This window comes from Moschus berezovskii, chromosome 12, assembly GCF_049115385.1.
Source record: "Moschus berezovskii isolate FMDL1 chromosome 12, NW_MosBer_1.0, whole genome shotgun sequence".
Classification (NCBI taxonomy): domain Eukaryota; kingdom Metazoa; phylum Chordata; class Mammalia; order Artiodactyla; family Moschidae; genus Moschus; species Moschus berezovskii.
The window spans coordinates 613830-633022 of NC_142471.1; the positions used below are offsets into that span (position 1 = coordinate 613830).

The 19193-nt window shown below is 51.1% G+C and overlaps 1 protein-coding gene across 1 annotated transcript in view; it reads left to right on the forward strand.

The window, feature by feature from the left end:
• PGBD5 (piggyBac transposable element derived 5) overlaps positions 1-19193 on the forward strand; it is a 105641-nt gene that overhangs the window by 53825 nt on the left and 32623 nt on the right. Inside the window, exons 2-3 of the mRNA XM_055425864.2 lie at positions 3462-3889; positions 8935-9069. Of these exons, the coding sequence (XP_055281839.1) occupies positions 3462-3889; positions 8935-9069 (563 nt within the window). The remainder of the gene's footprint in view (positions 1-3461; positions 3890-8934; positions 9070-19193) is intronic.

Below are 19193 nucleotides of genomic sequence, written 5' to 3' on the forward strand. Positions count from 1 at the left end.
CAGGACGTGCTGCGGGGAGATGAGGGGTGCAGGAGACCAGGCGTTTGTGGTGGTTCAGGTTTCTGACTGAGATAACTGGGGCACTGGCAGGGAGGAGCAAAGCGGAGGGATAGTGGGAACCTGGGATTTCAGTCCAGGCACAATTTAAGGGATGAACCTTTGTTGCCTATCCTGTACAAATGAAAGTGAGAAGTGGATGTGGCTGCTGTTGGAAGGAGGCCTCCAACCCCAGGCTCAGGCCCCCCACAGCCTCACTCACCTGTAGTCCTGGCTGTGCCCAGCACACCTGGAGGACACTGGGTGAGGAGCCAACAGAGGGGCGTGCCTTGGCCACCCACCTGCTCTGCCAGGTCCCTGCTGAGTCGGTGACTTCAGGGGTAGCCCCAGACCTCACCTACTCCATGTGCAGCAAGGGACCCCCTCACGTGTGGTCCACGTGCTAACAGTGCTTCACTGGCCCAGCCCTGGGGCCAGCCCAGGCCCTGTGCCCCTGACACCTCCAGCTGCTCGCCCTCCTGCACAGTCCACCAAATGTGAGCCGCTGGCTCTGGGCACAGGGCCTCTGCACAAGATGGTCTCTCTGCCTGAAAGACTCTGACATCCCCACCCCCAGCCCTCTAGGCTGATCCACCCATACAGCCTATCCCACATGACCCCTTCAGGGAGTCTCCCAGACCTGTCCCCAGGATCTGGATTCAGGGTCATCTTGTGGGCACAGCCTCCCGCAGCCAGACATCACCTGGCCACTCTCTGCTGCCTGCTCCCCTCACCACATTGAGAACTTCTGGGGACTCAATACCACTCTTACTCCATTCTATTCCTGAGGGGACCACGACACCCTCGTGTGATATTCCCTGCCACCCTCGAGTGACAGTCTCCTTTACAAATGGGGCATCTGCTTTTCTAGTTGCTGCTGAGGTTGTTTTCCTCGCTGGGGGTGGACTGGGGTGTCTCTCTAGGGGTGGAGCTTTGCTGAGCGACTGTCAGTGCCCCTGGTCTGTGGACCTGTGGGGTCCAGGGTTTGATCCCCTGGAGGGTGAGGAAACCAGGTTTGTGGTGGTGATGGACCTTGAAGGAATGGCATGGTGACACCATGGAGCGGTGGGAGTGGTAGGGGGAGAGGACTGTGTGATTGTATTAGCTGGACACCAGGATTAACCTGGGCAGGCACTGCTGTTCGCCCCAACCCATGGCCTCCCTGCTTCCTCCCCATCTCCATGCTTTTACCTTTTTGCAAGGTAGAGTCTCCTTTCCCTCCAGAGTTGCTGCTGGCTGTGCTCTGGGACCCTTCTTGGCCCACTGCAGAGGTGGAGGGAGGTCCTGTGCTGTGAGGACTAAGCGCCTGGCTTGAGTTGTTTGCTTGCTGTGTGCAGACAGCCACGTCCCCGTTGGGTGAGAGGATGATGGGGTCTGTAACCACAGGCCGCTGGGCTGGCCCTGGGCTCTGTGGGTCAAAGGTCGCCGCGGTAAGGACTTGGTGGTGGGCGGCCTTGGGCTGGTCCTCACGCTCCTGAGATCCTGTTTCCTCACCTGCAGACTGGGCTGATGGGAGGACTGCACAGTTAATCCCCGAAAAAACTCTTGGTCAGTGAATCAAAAGTGAGGGAGTCTCACCTTGGCTGGGGATCTGCCCACCTTCAGAGCCCTGTTAGTTGATGGCAGGCACGCACTTCCCTGCCCTCCCTGCCTCCCTCGCAGTGACGGCCCCTAACAACACTTCATCTGTGAAGGATCACAGCTTCTGAAGGAAGCCACAGAGGCTGCCTGTAAATCAAATAGTTAAGCATGTGTCTGCCACTTCCTAGTTTCTTCATTAAGCAGTTGACCAGGCCTGGGTCTGTGGTGTGAATTCGAGGCAAAATGACTTTAAACATAACTTTTGGAAGAGAAAATTTCATTCTGCTTACTCAGCGTGATGTAGCAATTAAAATGCTGGTTTTCCTCCTTTTTGAGAGCTACCCCTGAATAATTTATGACTTCACCCACCAGCAGCTACAAGGTTCCGCTGAAATAAAATTATTTCAAGCAGGGTGGCTGTGGAGCAGAGCCCGTCTTCCCAGCCTCATTGTCCAGTCAGCCTGGGCCAGTGCCTGTTGCACCAGCACTGTCTGGAGCCCTTCTAAGAAACGACTGGTGAAAGAAGATATGGTGGCCACTTTGCTCTCTGGGCCTTGCTTGCTTCTGTAAAATGAGGGCAACTAAAGCACTCTCTAGCCCTCAGCCCGCTGTCCCTGGCTTCCTGTGGATACTATCTCAGTAGAGGTTACCCAGTCACAGGTACCTCTGTAGGGCCAGGCTCTGTGTTGGGTGCGTTCCCTGCATCCCCCGGTCATCCTGCCCCACAGACAGCCCAGTGAGGCTGCTCTCACTGTGCCCATTTTACGAACAGGAGAGATGAAACCTACCCAAGACTGTGCAGTCAGTGAGAAGTAAATTTAGGATTTCACCTCCTAAATCTGCCCATCTGAATTTATTGGTAAGACCTACGATGTCTCCTGTACATTGTCAGTCTTAATTTTGCTGTAGAAAAGTTGTTTTTCAGAGACCGTCTAAATCAGTAGTAGAGAAAGGTTGGGGTGGGACTGGTGTTAAAGTTATGAAGAATTTGCACAGCTTTTATTATAAATCATTAGGGCTTCCCTGATGGCTCAGATGGTAAAGAATCTGCCTGCAATGTGGGAGACCTAGGTTCGATCCCTGGGTTGGGAAGATCCCCTGGAGAATTCCCATGGACAGGGGAGCCTGGCAGGCTACAGTCCATGGGGTCGCAAAGAGTCAGACACAACTGAGTGACTAAGCACATCATAGGACATACAGATGCAACAGAAGCAACGCTTGTCTCCTTTAAGTCTCTACATACTGTTAGCCTGGTTTACCTGGAGTTGAAAGTGATGTTTCTTAAGGATTTATGTATGTGTGTGTGTGTGTGTTTCTAAAGACTGTCCCTGCATTTGTAAAAACTATTGCATTGGTGAAATTATCTAAATAAGCTCCTTCAGATTTATTTACTAATAAATTCAGAGTCACCAGGTAGAGAGTGCCTGATAAATTGCTCTCACCTGAATGGAATCTTTCAGGCCCCGAGTGGTAAAAAGCATTCTAAAGTCACCTTAATTTACAAGGAAATGAGAGCCAGAAAGACATGCCGAGCTCTTTGTTCAGAATTCAGTGTGTCTCTGGGTCTCCACTGCCCTACCCTGTGCGTCTTTCTCTTCTGATCATGTTTCTGGGTTTGCCGGGTCTGCGGGGGTGGGATGGGGAGGCGTGTGCAGGATTCGGTGGAGACACGGGGCCCAGAGAGCGGCAGCAGGGTGTCCTGTCTGGAGGGTGGGCAGGACGGCTTCCGGATGGGCATCTGGGTCTTCCCGGGAGGGCGTGGGGGTGCGGGCGGTGGCGCTCGGGCGGAGGCCCAGTTTGGGGACGCGGTGGCCGTAGCAGCAGCACTTGGCCTGCCTGTCCAGGTCCCACCCGGAAGATGCCCCCCAGCGCCAGCGCCATGGACTTCTTCCAGCTCTTTGTCCCTGACAACGTCCTCAAGAACATGGTGGTGCAGACCAACCTGTACGCCAAGAAGTTCCAGGAGCGGTTCGGGAGCGACGGGGCCTGGGCGGACGTGACGCTGCCGGAGATGAAGGCGTTCCTGGGCTACGTCATCTCCACCAGCACCTCCCACTGCGAGTCGGTCCTCAGCATCTGGAGCGGCGGCTTCTACAGCAACCGCAGCCTCGCGCTGGTCATGAGCCAGGCCCGCTTCGAGAAGATCCTCAAGTACTTCCACGTCGTGGCCTTCCGCTCCAGCCAGACCACACACGGCCTCTACAAGGTCCAGCCCTTCCTGGACTCCCTGCAGAGTGGCTTCGATTCTGCCTTCAGGCCTTCCCAAACCCAGGTGAGGCCGTGGGCCCCGGGCTGGGCCTCTCGGGGTGGCAGCGGGCAGGGAGGCAGTGGTGACCGTGGCTTCCTCCATCCCGCCTGTACCCCGAGGTCACTTGTGGGGAATCCCTGCGCGGCCACAGCCCATCCCGTCCCCATCTGATCAGAGGAAGGTGATGGAAGAACGGCCCCAAACCACGTTTAGCATTCTGCTCGGAGAGGGTTTTCCTCCTCTTTTCTGCTCCTCCTCCCTCTCTATTAATTATCCTTTCTTTCTCAGCTATGGTTTGCTGAGGGTAACGTTCATTTTTCTTGTATTCTCTGAGTACTGTGCTCACCTGCTGGTGGTGAAGGAAAGCGAGCGGCCTTCTAGGGGTGCAGGGAAGGAGGCTGGGGGCCAGCGTTCTCAGGCCAGGGGAGTGGCTCAAGTGCTGGGTACCCAGAGTACATGGAGAATGAGTGCCTTTGAGGGAGTTGCAGCCAGCTGTCAGCCGTGACCCTGACTGTCACTGTCAGCTCCTGGCTCTCAGCCCTGGCCTCCGGTGGACTATGGCAGTCGCATTTGGCTGTGGTGACAAAGTTGCAGAAGTCATCCTCAAAGTTGCTCTGCTGGTCTGGTAAACTGACAAGGTGACTCTTCCCAGAGATTGCTCTAACCAGACCATCAGGAGTTCCCTGGCCTAAGTGAGCCAAATTCTCTCTGACTTGTTCCATATGGAGAGAAAAATCTTACTTCTCTTTCATTTGTACATGTAAAGATCTACCTACCCACCCACTTTTCCTTATGCTTTTCCTTAAGGGCCTTTTTAATGAGCCTCAAGCTCTTTTTGCGGTTCTCTTAGAGATACCCTCCAAATTTCCTATCCTGTCTTCACTGCACGGCTTTAAAGCATGGGGTTTCTGTGGGGAAGATAATGCCCTCTCTGCCTTTGCAGGCTTTCCAGCTCCAGGACACCCTGTGATTCCTGGTTTCCCAAGTCCTTCCGTTATTTACAGGGCAGCAAATACTGTTTGATCTTGGCGCTCACTTTCCTTCTTACCAAGACATGGAGTCCTAGGGGACACAAACTCTGCCTTACATAACAGGCCCTACAGGACCAAGTACATGACTGGGCGTGGCTTTTTTCTTTGTTTGTTTCACTGAATATTTGCTTGGTTGAAAATGAGCCAAACCAGAGACACATTGGCTGGGACACAAGGGGAAAAAACAATATTCTGACCATATTGGAGTCAAACATTAGAAAAGCTGCTGGAGAGGTCTGAGTGCTCGCTAAGCCTGAGTGTCTTTCGAGAGTTAACCAACCAGCTCCTTAGGTGATTGGTATTTAACAGCCTGAAGATGAGGCTGCCGAAGGCCCTTCCAGCCCCTAGACGAGCTGTACCCGTGATTATACCCATGTTTGTGGTGTGCCTGCCGGGTACTGACCCCGTGCTGTCTGATCCTTCTGGAGCAGCAGCATCGGACACTGAGACCTACATCCCAGGCGACCCCCATGGCCACCTGCGTGTGTGTCCCTGGGGTCTGCTTGGCCAGTGGGCACACTGCAGCACCCACTAGCAGATTCTGAGCTGAGTGGACTCACCCTCTCCCACCCCAGACAGGAGTGCTGTGATGGGGCAGTGCTGCCCCCCTGGGTCTTGCCCTCCTGTGCCCGTAGACAGCTGTGAGGAGAGACCCTGGAGAGGTGGTCACTTTATTCTTGCTGCCCTCATCTTTTCTTTGGATGCAGTTGATGAAACTGAAAAAAGAGGGGCTGACATGAGCTTTAGATTGGGGAGTGGCTCTCTGGTCATGTTAGGTTCTTTTTTTTTTTTTTCCCCTCCCTTTGCTTTTTTCTTTTTTTAATTTTATTTGGTTTTTTTGCCTTTGTACTTACAAATGTATTTGTTCTTGTTGCTGCCGTTTTCCATCCCATGCCCTGTGTGGTGGCCAGGATCCCAGCAGGAAACAAGTGCTGTGTTCTAGAAGGGCAGTTACTGGAAGCAGGGACTGTGCACATTCAGGGTCTGGGCGGATCATCCAGGTGGTGATCCCCTGGACTGGCAACAGCCAGAAGCCACAGAACTGAGGAGGGGCAGCGATGGCTTCAGCCTGAGGGCCAGATGGCACAGGCAGGCGGGGCCCCGGTCTCTTGTTCATTCCTCTCTTGTAACCACAAAAGGCAGGCAGTGGGGGCAGGGCCCCGGGATGTGGTTTATAAGAGGTTGGCCTCCAGGCCCCGGTGCAGGGTGGGAAGGTGAAAAGGGAGTCTGGGGGGCAAACAGTACCTAGGACAGACCACCCAACAGACAGAACTTGAGGCAGAGGGGAAGTCAGAATCCCTGGGGTCAGCTTTCCAATGTGCTGATGACCACCTGGAATTTCCTCTTCCTCCCAACTCTGGGCCCCCGTTGAGCCAGCTATGTCAGGAGGTTGGAGTAGGATCAGATAAAGGGCATGAGACCAGAAAGTGTGCGTGCAGTTTGTGGAGCTCCCTCGGGCCTTCCTGTGAGCTGGGGTCCTGCCAGCATGGGCTGTTGAGGTGGTGGCTCTGGGCACACGCTCAGCCTCTCCGCCGTGAAGGCTGCCTCATCCTTACACAGAAACAGCAGCATCACATGTGTCTTTGTGAAGTGAAACAAAGGAAACTTTCAAGCTTTCCTGGCTTTCCAGTTGGCTCTGAAACATTCCATTCAAGGAGAAGGTATATTTGTGAGTCACCGCCCACCTCCCCTGAGGCCTCAGGGCTCTGTTGACGGGACTTCACTCTGCCTGTGAGACCAGTGGAAGCAGCCCCTGTTCCATCCCCACCAGACCTGTGGCTGCTGTGTTCCCGACTCCCAGGAGTGGCTCTGCATCCCCACCGTACACACACCCCACCTCAGCACACAGCACCCTCACACACACCCTCTGACCTGCAGTGTCCTTTTTATTCCAGCAAATGTGACCCTTTGGGTGAATTTACGTAGTCTTCAGAGGGTTCCCAGAATCGACCTGTAACCTAAGCTGTGGTATGTGCCCACGCACGAGTATTTATACACAGATACTGAATGGGGAGACTGAACGCATCTTCTCAAGCCTGGGGGCAGGGTAGTTAGAGGATCTGGGGAGGGCTTGTGGAAGTACACGACTGCCTTGTCTCCCCTGCCCAATGCCTGCCCCTCAGCCGAGCGCGTCACCCAAGGAGGGCCTGAGGACACAGCGCCGGGTGAGGTGGTGCTGGCCCTGTGGCCTGGCGAGGAGGAGGCAGTTTTTGGAGCTCTGTAGAGCGCCCTGCCCCACACTGTGACTGCTCCACATTCCCGCAAGGAGGGTGGGAAAGAGGAGAAGCCATGGAGGCCAGGAGCTACTGCTGACTCTCTTGCTTTGGTGAAACGTCTTATGAAATATAAATTTGAGCGGATTCTGTGCTGTGGTAAGTGCAGGTGGAATAGAGGACCTTGGCTTTCTGAAGAGCTGGGAGAGGGCCACATCTTCCCCACTCGGCTTCATCCACCGCTCCCCCTGCCCATGTGTGGTTCTTTCGGCCATCCTTCTAGAGTGGATCCAAATGGTCTTTGAATATTTGATGAGCCGCCTGGAGCTGAGCATGGGTCAGCTTCTCTAGCCTCCCCTTCATGAGTTCAAGGCAAGGCAGGCCTTGTTCAACAGCTCCTGCTTCCAACAAGAGAAAACTGCAGGGGCTGGTGTGCACACCTGAGACCCAGCACTGCAGGGCAGTAATTTCTCAAGTGGAATTCAAGTTAACATTAATAGGAGAATGGAAGGCTTCTGCCCATGTTACAGTTGGTGAGTGTTAATCTCTGTTCTGCCGTCATCAGGCCACGTTCTGACGTCACCTGGGAGCTTGTTGGAAATGCAGAAACTCAGACTCTGCCCCAAACTTACTGGAACAGAAACCACATTTCAGTAAGGTTCCCAGGTGACTAGTTTGTTCATTCAAGTTGAAAAGCCCTGATGGAGAGTGGCATTGGCACACAGTGGCCAGGTATTTTAGACTGGAGGGCCACGTGGTCTGTGTTCGGACCTTGTAGCCTGAAAGCAGCTACCGACAATACATCAGTGAAGGGCACGGTGGGTTCTTGATTTACAGCGGGGAGTAGGCTGGGCTACAGTTTGCCAGCCCCTGATCCAGAGAGTTGTGAAGAGTTCTTGGAATCATAGTGTTTCTAGCATTCTGTCAATACATTTCCGTGAGCCACATACATACATACATACCAGTTTGTAAGTACTCTTGAAATTGGATTGGAAGGGAAGTGTAGCAGGTTCCTAAAATTTACCCAAAAGTCTCCCCCAAAGCTTTAGCTTGCAAAAATAGAACTTGAAATTCCTCTGGAACCTGTTTTTATTGTGCCAATTCTTTTTGCTTCATTGTCTTATAATTGACCAAAAAATTCCCGTTATCATGCCATCAAAAAGCTGGAAGAGGTGAAGTGAGTTTAAAAATTGCCTGGGGAGTCCCATGTCAGAAAAGACATGATGGCCTGGGGGCGAGCCAGAGTCTGGGTCATGGCAGCGAGGGAACCAGGTCATTTCAGGAATGGTTTGTAAAAAGAGGATGTTTGACCTGGGAAAAAGAAGGTCAGGGGCTAGCATGAGAACTGTTCAGAAAACCTAAAGAAATCATGTGTTTGTCTCCATTTCTCACAGGGGAGAAGTCAGGTCAGTAGGTTTAGGTTGGATGTAGATCAGCTTTCAGTCAGTGAGCGATTGGAAGGTCCATCAGTGGAAAGGTCTTCCTTGAAAGGAAGTAGCTGCCCTCCGCGGGCATGTTTAGCTGGGAGGTCCCTCTCCCAAGTGAGAGTTTGGACTGAGGACCTTATACCAATAACTAAGTATCATGACGATTTCCATTTACTAAGTACTTGCTAAGTGCTTTGTGTACAGTTTCTTACTTAATCCTCCCCCGAACACTGGTGTAGACAACTGAGGAGACCCAGGGACACTCAGGATCAGAGAAATAAAGTAACTTAGCCAAGGTCACACAGCTGATCAAAGGCCAAGACTAGATTCGAGCCCAGCTCTGACAAGCCCCTGTGCTCATGCTGCCTTCCTGGTCTCTGCTTTGCCTTTCCTGGCAGGTGCTACATGAACCCCTGATTGACGAGGACCCCGTGTTCATTGCCACGTGCACGGAGAGGGAGCTGCGGAAGAGGAAAAAGCGGAAATTTAGCCTCTGGGTCCGGCAGTGCTCTTCCACCGGCTTCATCATCCAGGTGAGCCCTGGCCGGCCCTGGAGGGCGGGGAGGATCTGGTAACCAGTGAACTTGCTTACTTACCCTGTTCACTGCGCTTCACTGGATGCTGCAGCTGAGGCTGGGCTGGGCTGCTGTCTTTCTTGAGGGGGAACGGGGTAGCTGGCACTGTCCCCTGCATGTTCCTTCGTGCCTGCTTCAGCCCCTCTGATTAAATAACAGCTGTAAACACAGATCAGGGCTCAGTACCTGCAGTGTAAGCCGGCAGCTACACCAGAACAGTTGGCACAGAGATGGCTGCCGTGACTCTTGAGAGCACCCCGTGTAATGTCCCAGAAAACCCCCCAAATCCCTTCCAGTCCCGAGGACACCTCCTGAAGGCTGCAGTGGTATCAGGAGCTCGGTTCAATGAGCCAGCCATGCCGCCTGTTCCCTGCTCTGCTCTTCTGTTTTGGAAGAGGTGGCCAAGCTCTGCTGCAGGAGCAGCGTCAGACGTTGAGCTCCTGGAGCAGGCAGGGTGCAGAGCACACAGGAGGAAGTGGGGCTGGCAAAGCAGACCCCGCCTCACTGCCCTGCCAGGCTGCAGCGCCAGGCCCAAGGCATGAGGGTTGGCATACCTCCTGCCCCCACAGGGAAGGAGTCACAGGAAGGTTAAGCTGAGCATCTCCTCTGGATGTGCCCCCGTGCATGTCCCCTGCAGCAGCCCACCTTCCCTTCGGGCTTCAGGGCCTCAGGTGAGGCTGGGCCGGGGGTCTCCAGCTGTTGTCACAGGGACCCACCCCAGAGTGGAAACCACTCTGGACGTACTGCCTGGGCCCTCCGTTCCCGCACAGCGTCTGCCGACTCTGTAGTATCCTTTGTGGTGACACTGTTCTGGGGATCGGGGAGTCCATTCCACTGTGTGTATGACATTCAGTCATTCTTTGAATAAATTGTTACTGAGTGCTGTTGCCAGCAGCATCAGGCCAGACAGTGAAATCATGGCTTTGCCTTCTTAGGAGTCTGCTTGTGTGGCTTTTGATGGAATGTTCCCATGTGGGTTCTGTGTGCCTCTGGTGCCATTTCCTTTTTACTGTAAATTTAATGAGCAGCGAGGAGTCGGGACCATTCCCTGCAAGGCCGCAGGTCTCCTCTCTGTGTGTGCAGTTTCCTTCTAGTTTCTATGAAATCTATAAAATCCCCATCTATCAAGTAAAGGATTTGTATTGGTACCTTGAAGTTTCCTTTTATTTCTAAAACTCTCTGGTTCTAGGAGGCTTTGTGCAGCTTGAGGGTTTGAATTCAGAAGCCAGAATTGAGGCTGGCAGCTCGTCTTCTTGGTCTTGCCCCCACTATGGCCGAGGCAACAGGAAGCCCCATTTGCGCAGGTACCCTTGGCTTCACCTGTCTCATGGCAGGTGGAGTGAGGACTTCCTTGCCTCCCCACTTCTCTGATCCAGAGGAAGGTGCCTGTGGTGGCAGCAAAGCAGGGAGGGACACCTCTGCAGAGGAACCACGTGGCCTGGGGACAGTGGTCTTTTTAGCATGCTGACCCTTGTCTTGGTTCCCCAGGCCCTAATTCTGGTTAGGCAGTAGCCTGGGAAGATCCAACCATGGTGCAAGGGGCAGAGGGTGCCTCCCACCCCCTGAGCCGTCATACTTGCATCTCCTCTGTTCTTACACCTCCTCCGTTTCCCAGAAGAGGTGGCTCAGTGCTGCTCTGTCCAGGGGCCCCTCCCAGGTCCTGAGGCCCAGCTCTGCTGCTTTCTGTGTGACCTGAGCTGACTCCCGGTTGCCCTGGGTATCAGTGTCCTTATCTGTAGAGTGAAGGGATGGGGTAACAACCGGTGAGGCACCTCCCACTGCGGAGTTCTGTGACTCTTATCTTTTTTAGTATTATGTATGGGGTAATGTGTGCAAGCGTGTGTTTTTCATTTTAATTTGTTAAATAAATTATTCTAAGTGATTTTATCCACTGGAGAAGCCAAGCAGCTAAACCTAAAGAGGCTGTGGCTAGCCTGCTGCCCGAATGGCCCTCTGCCCCCTACTGTCCTCTCACTGGTGGCAGATCTGAAGCTGGCTGTTGGGATGCCACAGACGTGGTATGTGAAGGGGCTGGAAAGAGGGTGTGCATGGTTCTCCTTTGGCCTCTCCTCCCTGAATGTGAGCAGATGTCCAGGCTGGATCACAGAGTTGGGAAACCACGTGGAACAATGTATCACGTGCCCCTGAGCAATGTGGTTGTCTGTTACACAGTAACAGAACTACCCTGGGGCCTGCCAGTTAGGGTCTGCAAAGCTGACCAGATAACTTTCCTATTTTTGTCTGTCATGGACTCAGCTGATGCCTGGAAGGAACGGGGGTTTACAGGTGTATTTCTGGGGAGACCGAGGCCGGGCTTCGGCTTTGTGGTGTCATTCAGCCAAGACTGAAAGGTGTGCTGGCTGGACTGCATGCTTTTGAGGTAAGTCCATGTGATTAGCTCCACTTTAAAGATTCCAGACCAAGGATTAAGTGAGAAAAGTATTCCAAATTGGTCAGTGATTTCTCAAGTGGTCCCAGTAAAGGTCAGCTCCAACCCTCAGATGAGTGAGTACGTCCCCACAGGGCATCTGCACAAGGAGGGAAGTGAACAGCCACCCAGACAGAACCCCAGTGTTTTCAGTACCTTATATGTCTACTGCTCTTGAGTTCATTTGAAGGGGAAGCATATGAAAGTGGTTAAAAGTCCTGTGTGATATAACTCATGAAGAGACTGTAGGGAGGTGTGTGGAAGAAGAGATGAAATGAACTATATTATCCTGAAAATTAACAAGTTAATATCTTTCACTTCTGGGAGTGCGAGAGGCAGGGAGTGAAAAGTTCCCAGGAGAAAGAAGACATCAGAGAAGGCACGGTCACTTCAGAGACAAACTTAGACCCTCGTGGCGAAGCCTTCCCACTCGGTGAGGTGGTGCTGCCTCATCTAGCCTCAGATCTCCCCTCCAGCCCTCCTTCCCGAAGCCTTGTACATGTGGTCCGACGCGTGGTGAGCCTGTGCCCCCACCTGACATTTGTAGACTTGCGCTGAGGGCCTGCTCACTGTAAAGGGTTGGCTCCAAGATGTCTATCTTCTTGTCTCACCATGCACCAAGCACTGGAAATTAGATCACATGTGACAGAGCCAGCCTGCAGTGCTCAGGGCTGAGGAACAGCCACACGACGCCATCCACTGTGCCCTGTGAAGGAGACCGCTGCCTGTAGGAGTGGGCCTTTGGGTTTCTGATAATCTGGCAAGTTGTCATATGAGTGCGGAGGGTGAAATTTGTATGGTGTATGTGGGCCTATTCTGAAGGAGCATATCTTTTTTTTTACTGTGATAAAATAAACATAACAAAGTTGACCATTAAGTGGCGTTAAGTACACTCACTGTGTTGTGCAGCCATCACCACCATCCATTTCCAGAATTTCGTCATCATCCAGAACAGCTGGGAGCACCTCTCTTAGTAAGGGAACGATACACTGTCGCACAGACAGAATGAACTCCCTGCAAGCAAAGCTCCTTGCAGATGCACCGTGGATGCTGCTGCAGCTCGGGGGAGGGGTCACCTGGCACCTTGGTCTGGTTGAATGTTCAGCACTGGTCACACTCCCCCAGTCAGGCTGCTCTGTCTGCTGTGCCTGTGGGACTCCTAGTTATGGGAGATGAGTGGCCGGGACAGTGTATGTACTTGGCCCCTGGTCCCAGCACTATCACCTGCATTCCGTGCACAAGAAGTGCTTTGGGTCACCTGTAGCGTTCCCGGGAACTCTGTGTCAGACAGCGCTGGTGTCGCAGGATGCCCATGAGTGCCTGTTCCTCTTCTCCTCTTTCCCAACCTGGCCTTTCTGGTTTTACCTTCTGGCATGAGCAGGGCTCAGAGGGTGTGATGGGTAATTTTGTGCCAATTTGACTGGGTCACAGTACCCAGATAGTTGGTCAGACACTATTCTGGATGTCCCAGTGGAGGTATTTATAGATGAGATTAATATTTGGATCAGTAGACGTTGAGTAAAGCAGATTGCCCTCCATCATGTGGGTGGGCCTCATCACATCAGTTGAAGGCCTAAATAGAAAGGAGAGGAAATTTTGCCAGCAAGACGGACTTGGATGTGAACTGCAACTCTAACCTGGTTCTCCAGCCTGCCAGGCTGTCCTGAGATTTTGGACTTAACAAACCTCCATAATCAATCAGTTTCTTGAAATAAATACCTATATCTCTTGATAGATGGATAGGACTCTCTCAGTATATCTTTGTCTCCATCCTATCATTTCCACTGCAGAGGGATTTCTGCTAGCCACTGACTCACACAGCCTGTGTGTGTCTCAGGCCTCCTGGATTCTGAACTTGCAGAGGGCAGGGACCATGAAGGTTTCTTGAACCTTGTCTCTCTAGAGCCTAAGGGGTTTGCCAGCTTTTTTTTTTCTTCTGAAGTCAAAGACATCCCTGTTATCGAAAAGCTTACAATATAGACAGGAAAATAAGACCTCTATGAAGGAAAACCTAAGTGCAGCTTGTTTTCTAACCACACTTTATGGAATTAGTGTTATGCTGGGCACCCTCATGGCCTCTCTCGTAGGAGAGACAGAAGATGAAAAATATTCATGAGGAATAAAGCTAATGGAATACTACACAGTTAGAAAAGAGAGTGAATAGTGCCATTTGCAGCAACATGGATGGACCGAGAGATGATCATACTAAGTGAAGTAAGCCTGACAGAGAAAGACAAGTATATGACATTGCTTACATGTGGAATCTAAAATATGATACCAGTAAACTTATCTATGAAATAGAAGTGGACTCACAGCACAGAGACAGACTTGTGGTTGCCAAGGGGGAGAAGGGTCGGGAAGGGCAAGACTGGGAGTTTGGATTTTCTGGTGCAAACTGTTAAAGGATGGATAAACAACGAGGTCCTGCTGTATAGCACAGGAAACTATATTCAGTATCCTGCGATAAACTGTAATGGAAAAGAATGTGTGTGTATATATAACTGAGTGACTTTGCTCTACAGTAGAAATTAGCACAACATTGCAATTCAGCTATACTTAAAATACCAGTTAAAAAAATATTCCTGAGTACAGTGTGAATGATGCTATCCTGGAGGGGTGAGAGGCTGTTGGAGGGCACCTGTGGGGCTAAGAAAGGCTCCTGGGGTGCAGAGACCAGGGCATGTGGTGCCCTAATGGGAGGGCGGACCATGAGGGCAGACACTGAAGGAACAGGCAGGAGCCAGGGTTACTCACTGCAGGCCAGCCCTGAGCATGGCCTCCGAGCAGGATGCAGCCTTGACCAGTATCTTTCTGTCCTTGTTAACACCTGAGAACACCTAAGAGACTGAGTCTTTTATCCCATATTGCAAGGTGGATAGGCGGGGGCAGGAATGTGAGCTCAGGTGCTGGCTGGCTCCCTATGCTGTGGGCACCTTCCCAGGAGCCCCTCAGAGGGGGAGGAGGAGGCACCCCCCCAACCCCGCTGGGGAACAGGGTGTGTAAATGCAGCATCTGAAACACGGCTGATGTCTGTGACAGCCACGAAGAGGATTTCCATGCCTTCGAAGTGTCCATTTCAGGAAAATGAGAAATGCGTGTTTCTGTCCACAGTGAACAATTCTCAAGGCTGGTGGAGGCCCTTCATCCTCTGGGGCGCCCACACCCAGGGGTACTCGTCACAGATCCTACGGAGGAGCTTTAGGCTGTGTGACTCCATGTTTTGACAGCAGCGGAACAAGCATGTGGGAAATCGTTTGTGATATGAGGCTTTGACAATCCTGAGATGGTCTTGCTCCCTAGGCACAAGTGCTGTGTGCTCTGAGACCGCAGCTGATGCCTTCTTTTTGCAAAACTGCTGCCATTTTCAGATCAGAAGCGTGTGGGGCACTGCAGGGAGTGTCTTTGTGTCACGGGCCTGCCAGGAGCTGCCTGGCCCAGCAGGGCCCTGCGTGCCTTCGTCTGCACTCCCAGTGAGCTGAGTGAGCTTGAAAGGAGAGGTTTATACAGAAAGGTGCATATCCAATTCAAGGCAGCCATGTCAGCAGGCGGCTGGGGTCCTTGGTCAGGGACACTGAAGTCACTCATCTTGGAAGCCTTGTGACCCTTCTGTGGGCACAAAAGGGGGCCATCTCCGTCGAGACCATTGTTCTGTCTGTAGTGTCAAAAAGATTGAGAACACAGTGGGAAAAACCAGCCCACCGTGTAGTTAATGCTGTGCTGACCTATGGGGATTTGTTTAGCCCTGAGACTCTTTGCGGGGGGGAAAGAAGAGTCTCCTAATTAAAAAAAACAAAAACTGATATGATCAAAAAGGCTGAGTTCTCCCATTTGAATGTGTTGAACTAGGCCTCCCGCCTCAACAGTTGAGACCCAGGGGCCCTTTCAAGGGAGGCAGGGAGAGGGAGGGCACCAGGCAGAGGCTGGTGAGGCTGAGCTTGGGGGCCCCACGTGGAGCTTTATTAGGGGCCAGTGCTGCACTTGCAGAGAACGGCCGGTCTCTGCAGGGTCGGGCGCGGGGTGCCGAGTAGGGTAGAACCATTCTGGACAAACATGGTCTCGCCCATTGAGTGCACCTGCCCTGGAGGAATAGACTTCAGAAGCCAGAAATCAAAACGGAGACCTCAGGCCAGCGGACCCTGCCGCCTGCCCTGTACACAGCACCGGGTGTGTCCAGGGGCCCCTGGGAGTATCCATGAGTGGCCCCACACCTTGTGTGGCTGGACCAGCAGCTCTGGAAGCCCCTCCTCCTTCAGTCTAAGCCATGGTTTATGAGCTGCTTGCTGCAGTTCAGAAAAGGACAGTTTGCATATGTGGTGTGTTTGCCTCCAGCCAGGCCCCACACTCAGACACACTATATGCATCCCTCATTTTCATAACCTCCTGCCCGTATTTCATGGTGAGAAACCAGGGCCCAGAGAGATTTTCTGCCTCGTCCGAAGTCTAAGCCTCAAAAGGCAGACCTGGAATTTAAACCCCACATTCCCAACCCTGGAGCCCACCGTCCAGACCACTGAGCCATGATCTGTCCCCAGGAAGAGAACTCTTCTCCTTTTAGCCCAGGGGTCCCCAACCATTTTGGTACCAGGAACTGATTTCATGGAAGATAATATTTCCAGGGACCAGGGGTGGGGGTGATGGTTTAATGTTGATTCAAGTGTATTATGTTTATTAGGCACTTTATTTCTGATCTAATGCCACCACTGATCTGACAGGAGGTGTACTGGTCTGTGACCCAGAGATTGGGACCCAAAATTTACACACAAGCTGTTTGGTTCTTACCCATGTTATCGATGTTCTAACACTGGTTATGATTCATCGCCCTTGTTTTGAGACATACTTTTCATGTTGAAAGAATTTGAGGAAGTTTTACTGAAGGGTTTATTTAATTATTATTTAACTTCTAATTCTTTATGTTCTAGTGAGTTACTCCTGACCTAAAACTAACTTGGAAAATGAGGCTCAGAATGAAATTAACTAAAGTGAAGTTTGCTTGTGGAGTCAGGAACTGGGCGGGACATATTGCGATCTGTTTAGCTGTGCAGTGGCTAGGATGCCAGTTTCAGTCTGCTGCAGGTCAGATGTGGTTACGTCCCAGGACGGGATTGGCTGTGGCACAGTACATCTGTCACAGACCTCAGTGTCCGTGAGCACGTGGCTTAGCACTAATATTTCCTGTCTGTTGAATGGTTTAGTTTGCCCAGCCCTCCTTAGCATACAGGGAAGCAGAGACAAGAAAGAACTTACTAAGCGCCATGGAAGTGAATCAGACACTAACTGGATCAGATTGCACCCTGGCCCTCTCCCCAGGGACCTGTGTTCAGAAGGGCACAAAGAGCCTGCCTGCCCCTCCTCCAGTCTGTTTTACTGATATGGAGTTGATTTGCAAAGTTGTGTCAGTTTCAGGTGAACAACAAAGTGATTCATTTAAATATATGCACACATTCTTTTTCATGTCCTTTTCAATTATGGTTTATTATAAGATACTGAGTGGAGTTCCATGTGCTGTACAGTAGGTCCTTGCTGTTTATTTTATATATAGTAGTGTTTATTTGTTAATCCAAAATTCCTCGTTTACCCTTCTCCCCACCTTTGGTGACCATAAGTTTATGTCTGTAAGCCTGTTTCTGTTTTGTAAATAAGTTCATTTGCATCAAATTTTTAGATTCCACATAGAAGTGATATCTTTCTTTTTCTGACTAAGTTCACATAGTATGATAATCTCTAGGTCCATCCATGTTGCTGCAAATGGCCTTATTTCATTCTTTTTATGGCTGAGCAATATCCCATTGTATATGTGTACCACATTATCCATTCATCTCTCAGTGGCTCGTTAGGTTGATCCCATGTCTTGGCTGTTGTAAATAGTGCTGCTGTGAACATTGGGATGTGTGTATCTTTTCGAATTAGAGTTTCTCTTCAATCCATCGTTTTGAAAGTCAGAATCACCTATCAGCTGAGCTTTGGGATAAAACCAAAGCAAAGTTCTGGTCAGGGTGTGTCTTGCTGCAGGTGTAGCCAGAGAAGACGGGGCAGAGGACAGTCTCAGCGCGTGAGCCCTTCGTGGCCGTGGCCGTGGTGGAAGGGGACATGAGGGAACACTGGGAGTGAGGACTGTCAGTAAAGTGGTGTCATAGGGATTTTGCTGGAAAGCCAGGCTGATGAGCCACAGAGGCTCTAAGTCAGCATGTCCAGTAGAACTTGCCATGATTTTGAAACGGCCTGCGTCTGCTGCTCCACCCGGGCAGCCCCTGTTTTCATGTAGACTGAGTGCTTGACTACTCTGACTGAGGAATTGGACTCTTCGTCTTTCTTAATTTTTAATTTAAATTAAAACAGGCATGTGTGTCTAGAGGTTACAGCACAGATACGAAGATTTGCCGTAGAAAAGATCATTTCTATGTATGCAACTTGCACATAGCGAGAATAGCCTTGCAGGGTACACAGAGTATTACTATCTTTATAAATGAGGCAACCAAGGCTCAGAGCAATTAACTCTCCCCAAAGCACACAAGCCAATAAATGGCAGAGCCTTTGCCCCTTGAATCCAGGGCTGTGCCCTCACCAGCCTCCTGGACAGACTCCATCCCTCTTGTGGTGAGTGAGCACCCTTTAAACTTGATGGTTCTCATGCATGGCCATCCCTCCACAGGTGACAGCCCTACCCGTCTCCATGTGCCCATTCTGTGTGGTTTCCAGGTGTGTTAATGCTGCATTCTTGTACTATTTCCTCATTTCTGGAATTACACCCTCCACCTGCTCTGCATCGTTAATGAATAAAAAGTTTAAGCAAAGGGTTACCTAACGCTTGACTTCCTCATCCCCAGATATGCCCCCCCACCAGCAGTGGAGAAGCCCAATGCTGTTCTGTTCTGCAGGAGAAGTACAACCAGTGATCAAGACCAGCAAAACCCAGTGACAGCTTAGTGGGATTTTCAGCCAGTGCATCTTCATGACCCTTGAGACCATCAGTGATCACAGCTCTAACCAGTGTTCTTTTGGGAAAAGTGGTGATGTACTAGGTCCTGTCTTGCAAGGTCTTGGGGCATTTCAGAAGTAGGGATAAGACAGCCAGACATGTGGTGCAGGCATCTCCCAAGGTATTACCACTGTAATCCATGTTTCCTGAGATTCTTTCTGTTATGATATCAATGAAAAATGCACAATATCAGTGATAATATCGTGGGACAAAATGTAATACCATGTATTAATAATTTTCTTCCCTCTCTTTCTAAATGTATATATGAAAAAATTAACAATCATAGGAGCCAGAAAAGCTTATTTTTTTAGGAAAAGTGAAAAGCTTGGCAACTGAAAAATACATTTTTCTGTTCTAAAGACACTTGCCAAACAAGCTGTAGCTCAGATAGTAAAAGTCTCTACTGAAAATTGCATTTTGCACGATGATGGAAGCTGCCCTGTGCCTCTCCCTGCAGGAGGAACTGTTCTAGTGTAATGACGCTCTCCGCATATGTGGATGGAGAGCGAGAACTTGATGAAAAGCCGGAGACGCAGCAGTTAGACATCCAGATAAGTGCTGTGTCCTGGGCACTGTCTTTTGGGAGCCCCCAAGAGGAGAGTGAAAAGGTTGGCTTGAAGCTCAACATTCAGAAAACAAAGATCATGGCATCTGGTCCCATCACTTCATGGGAAATAG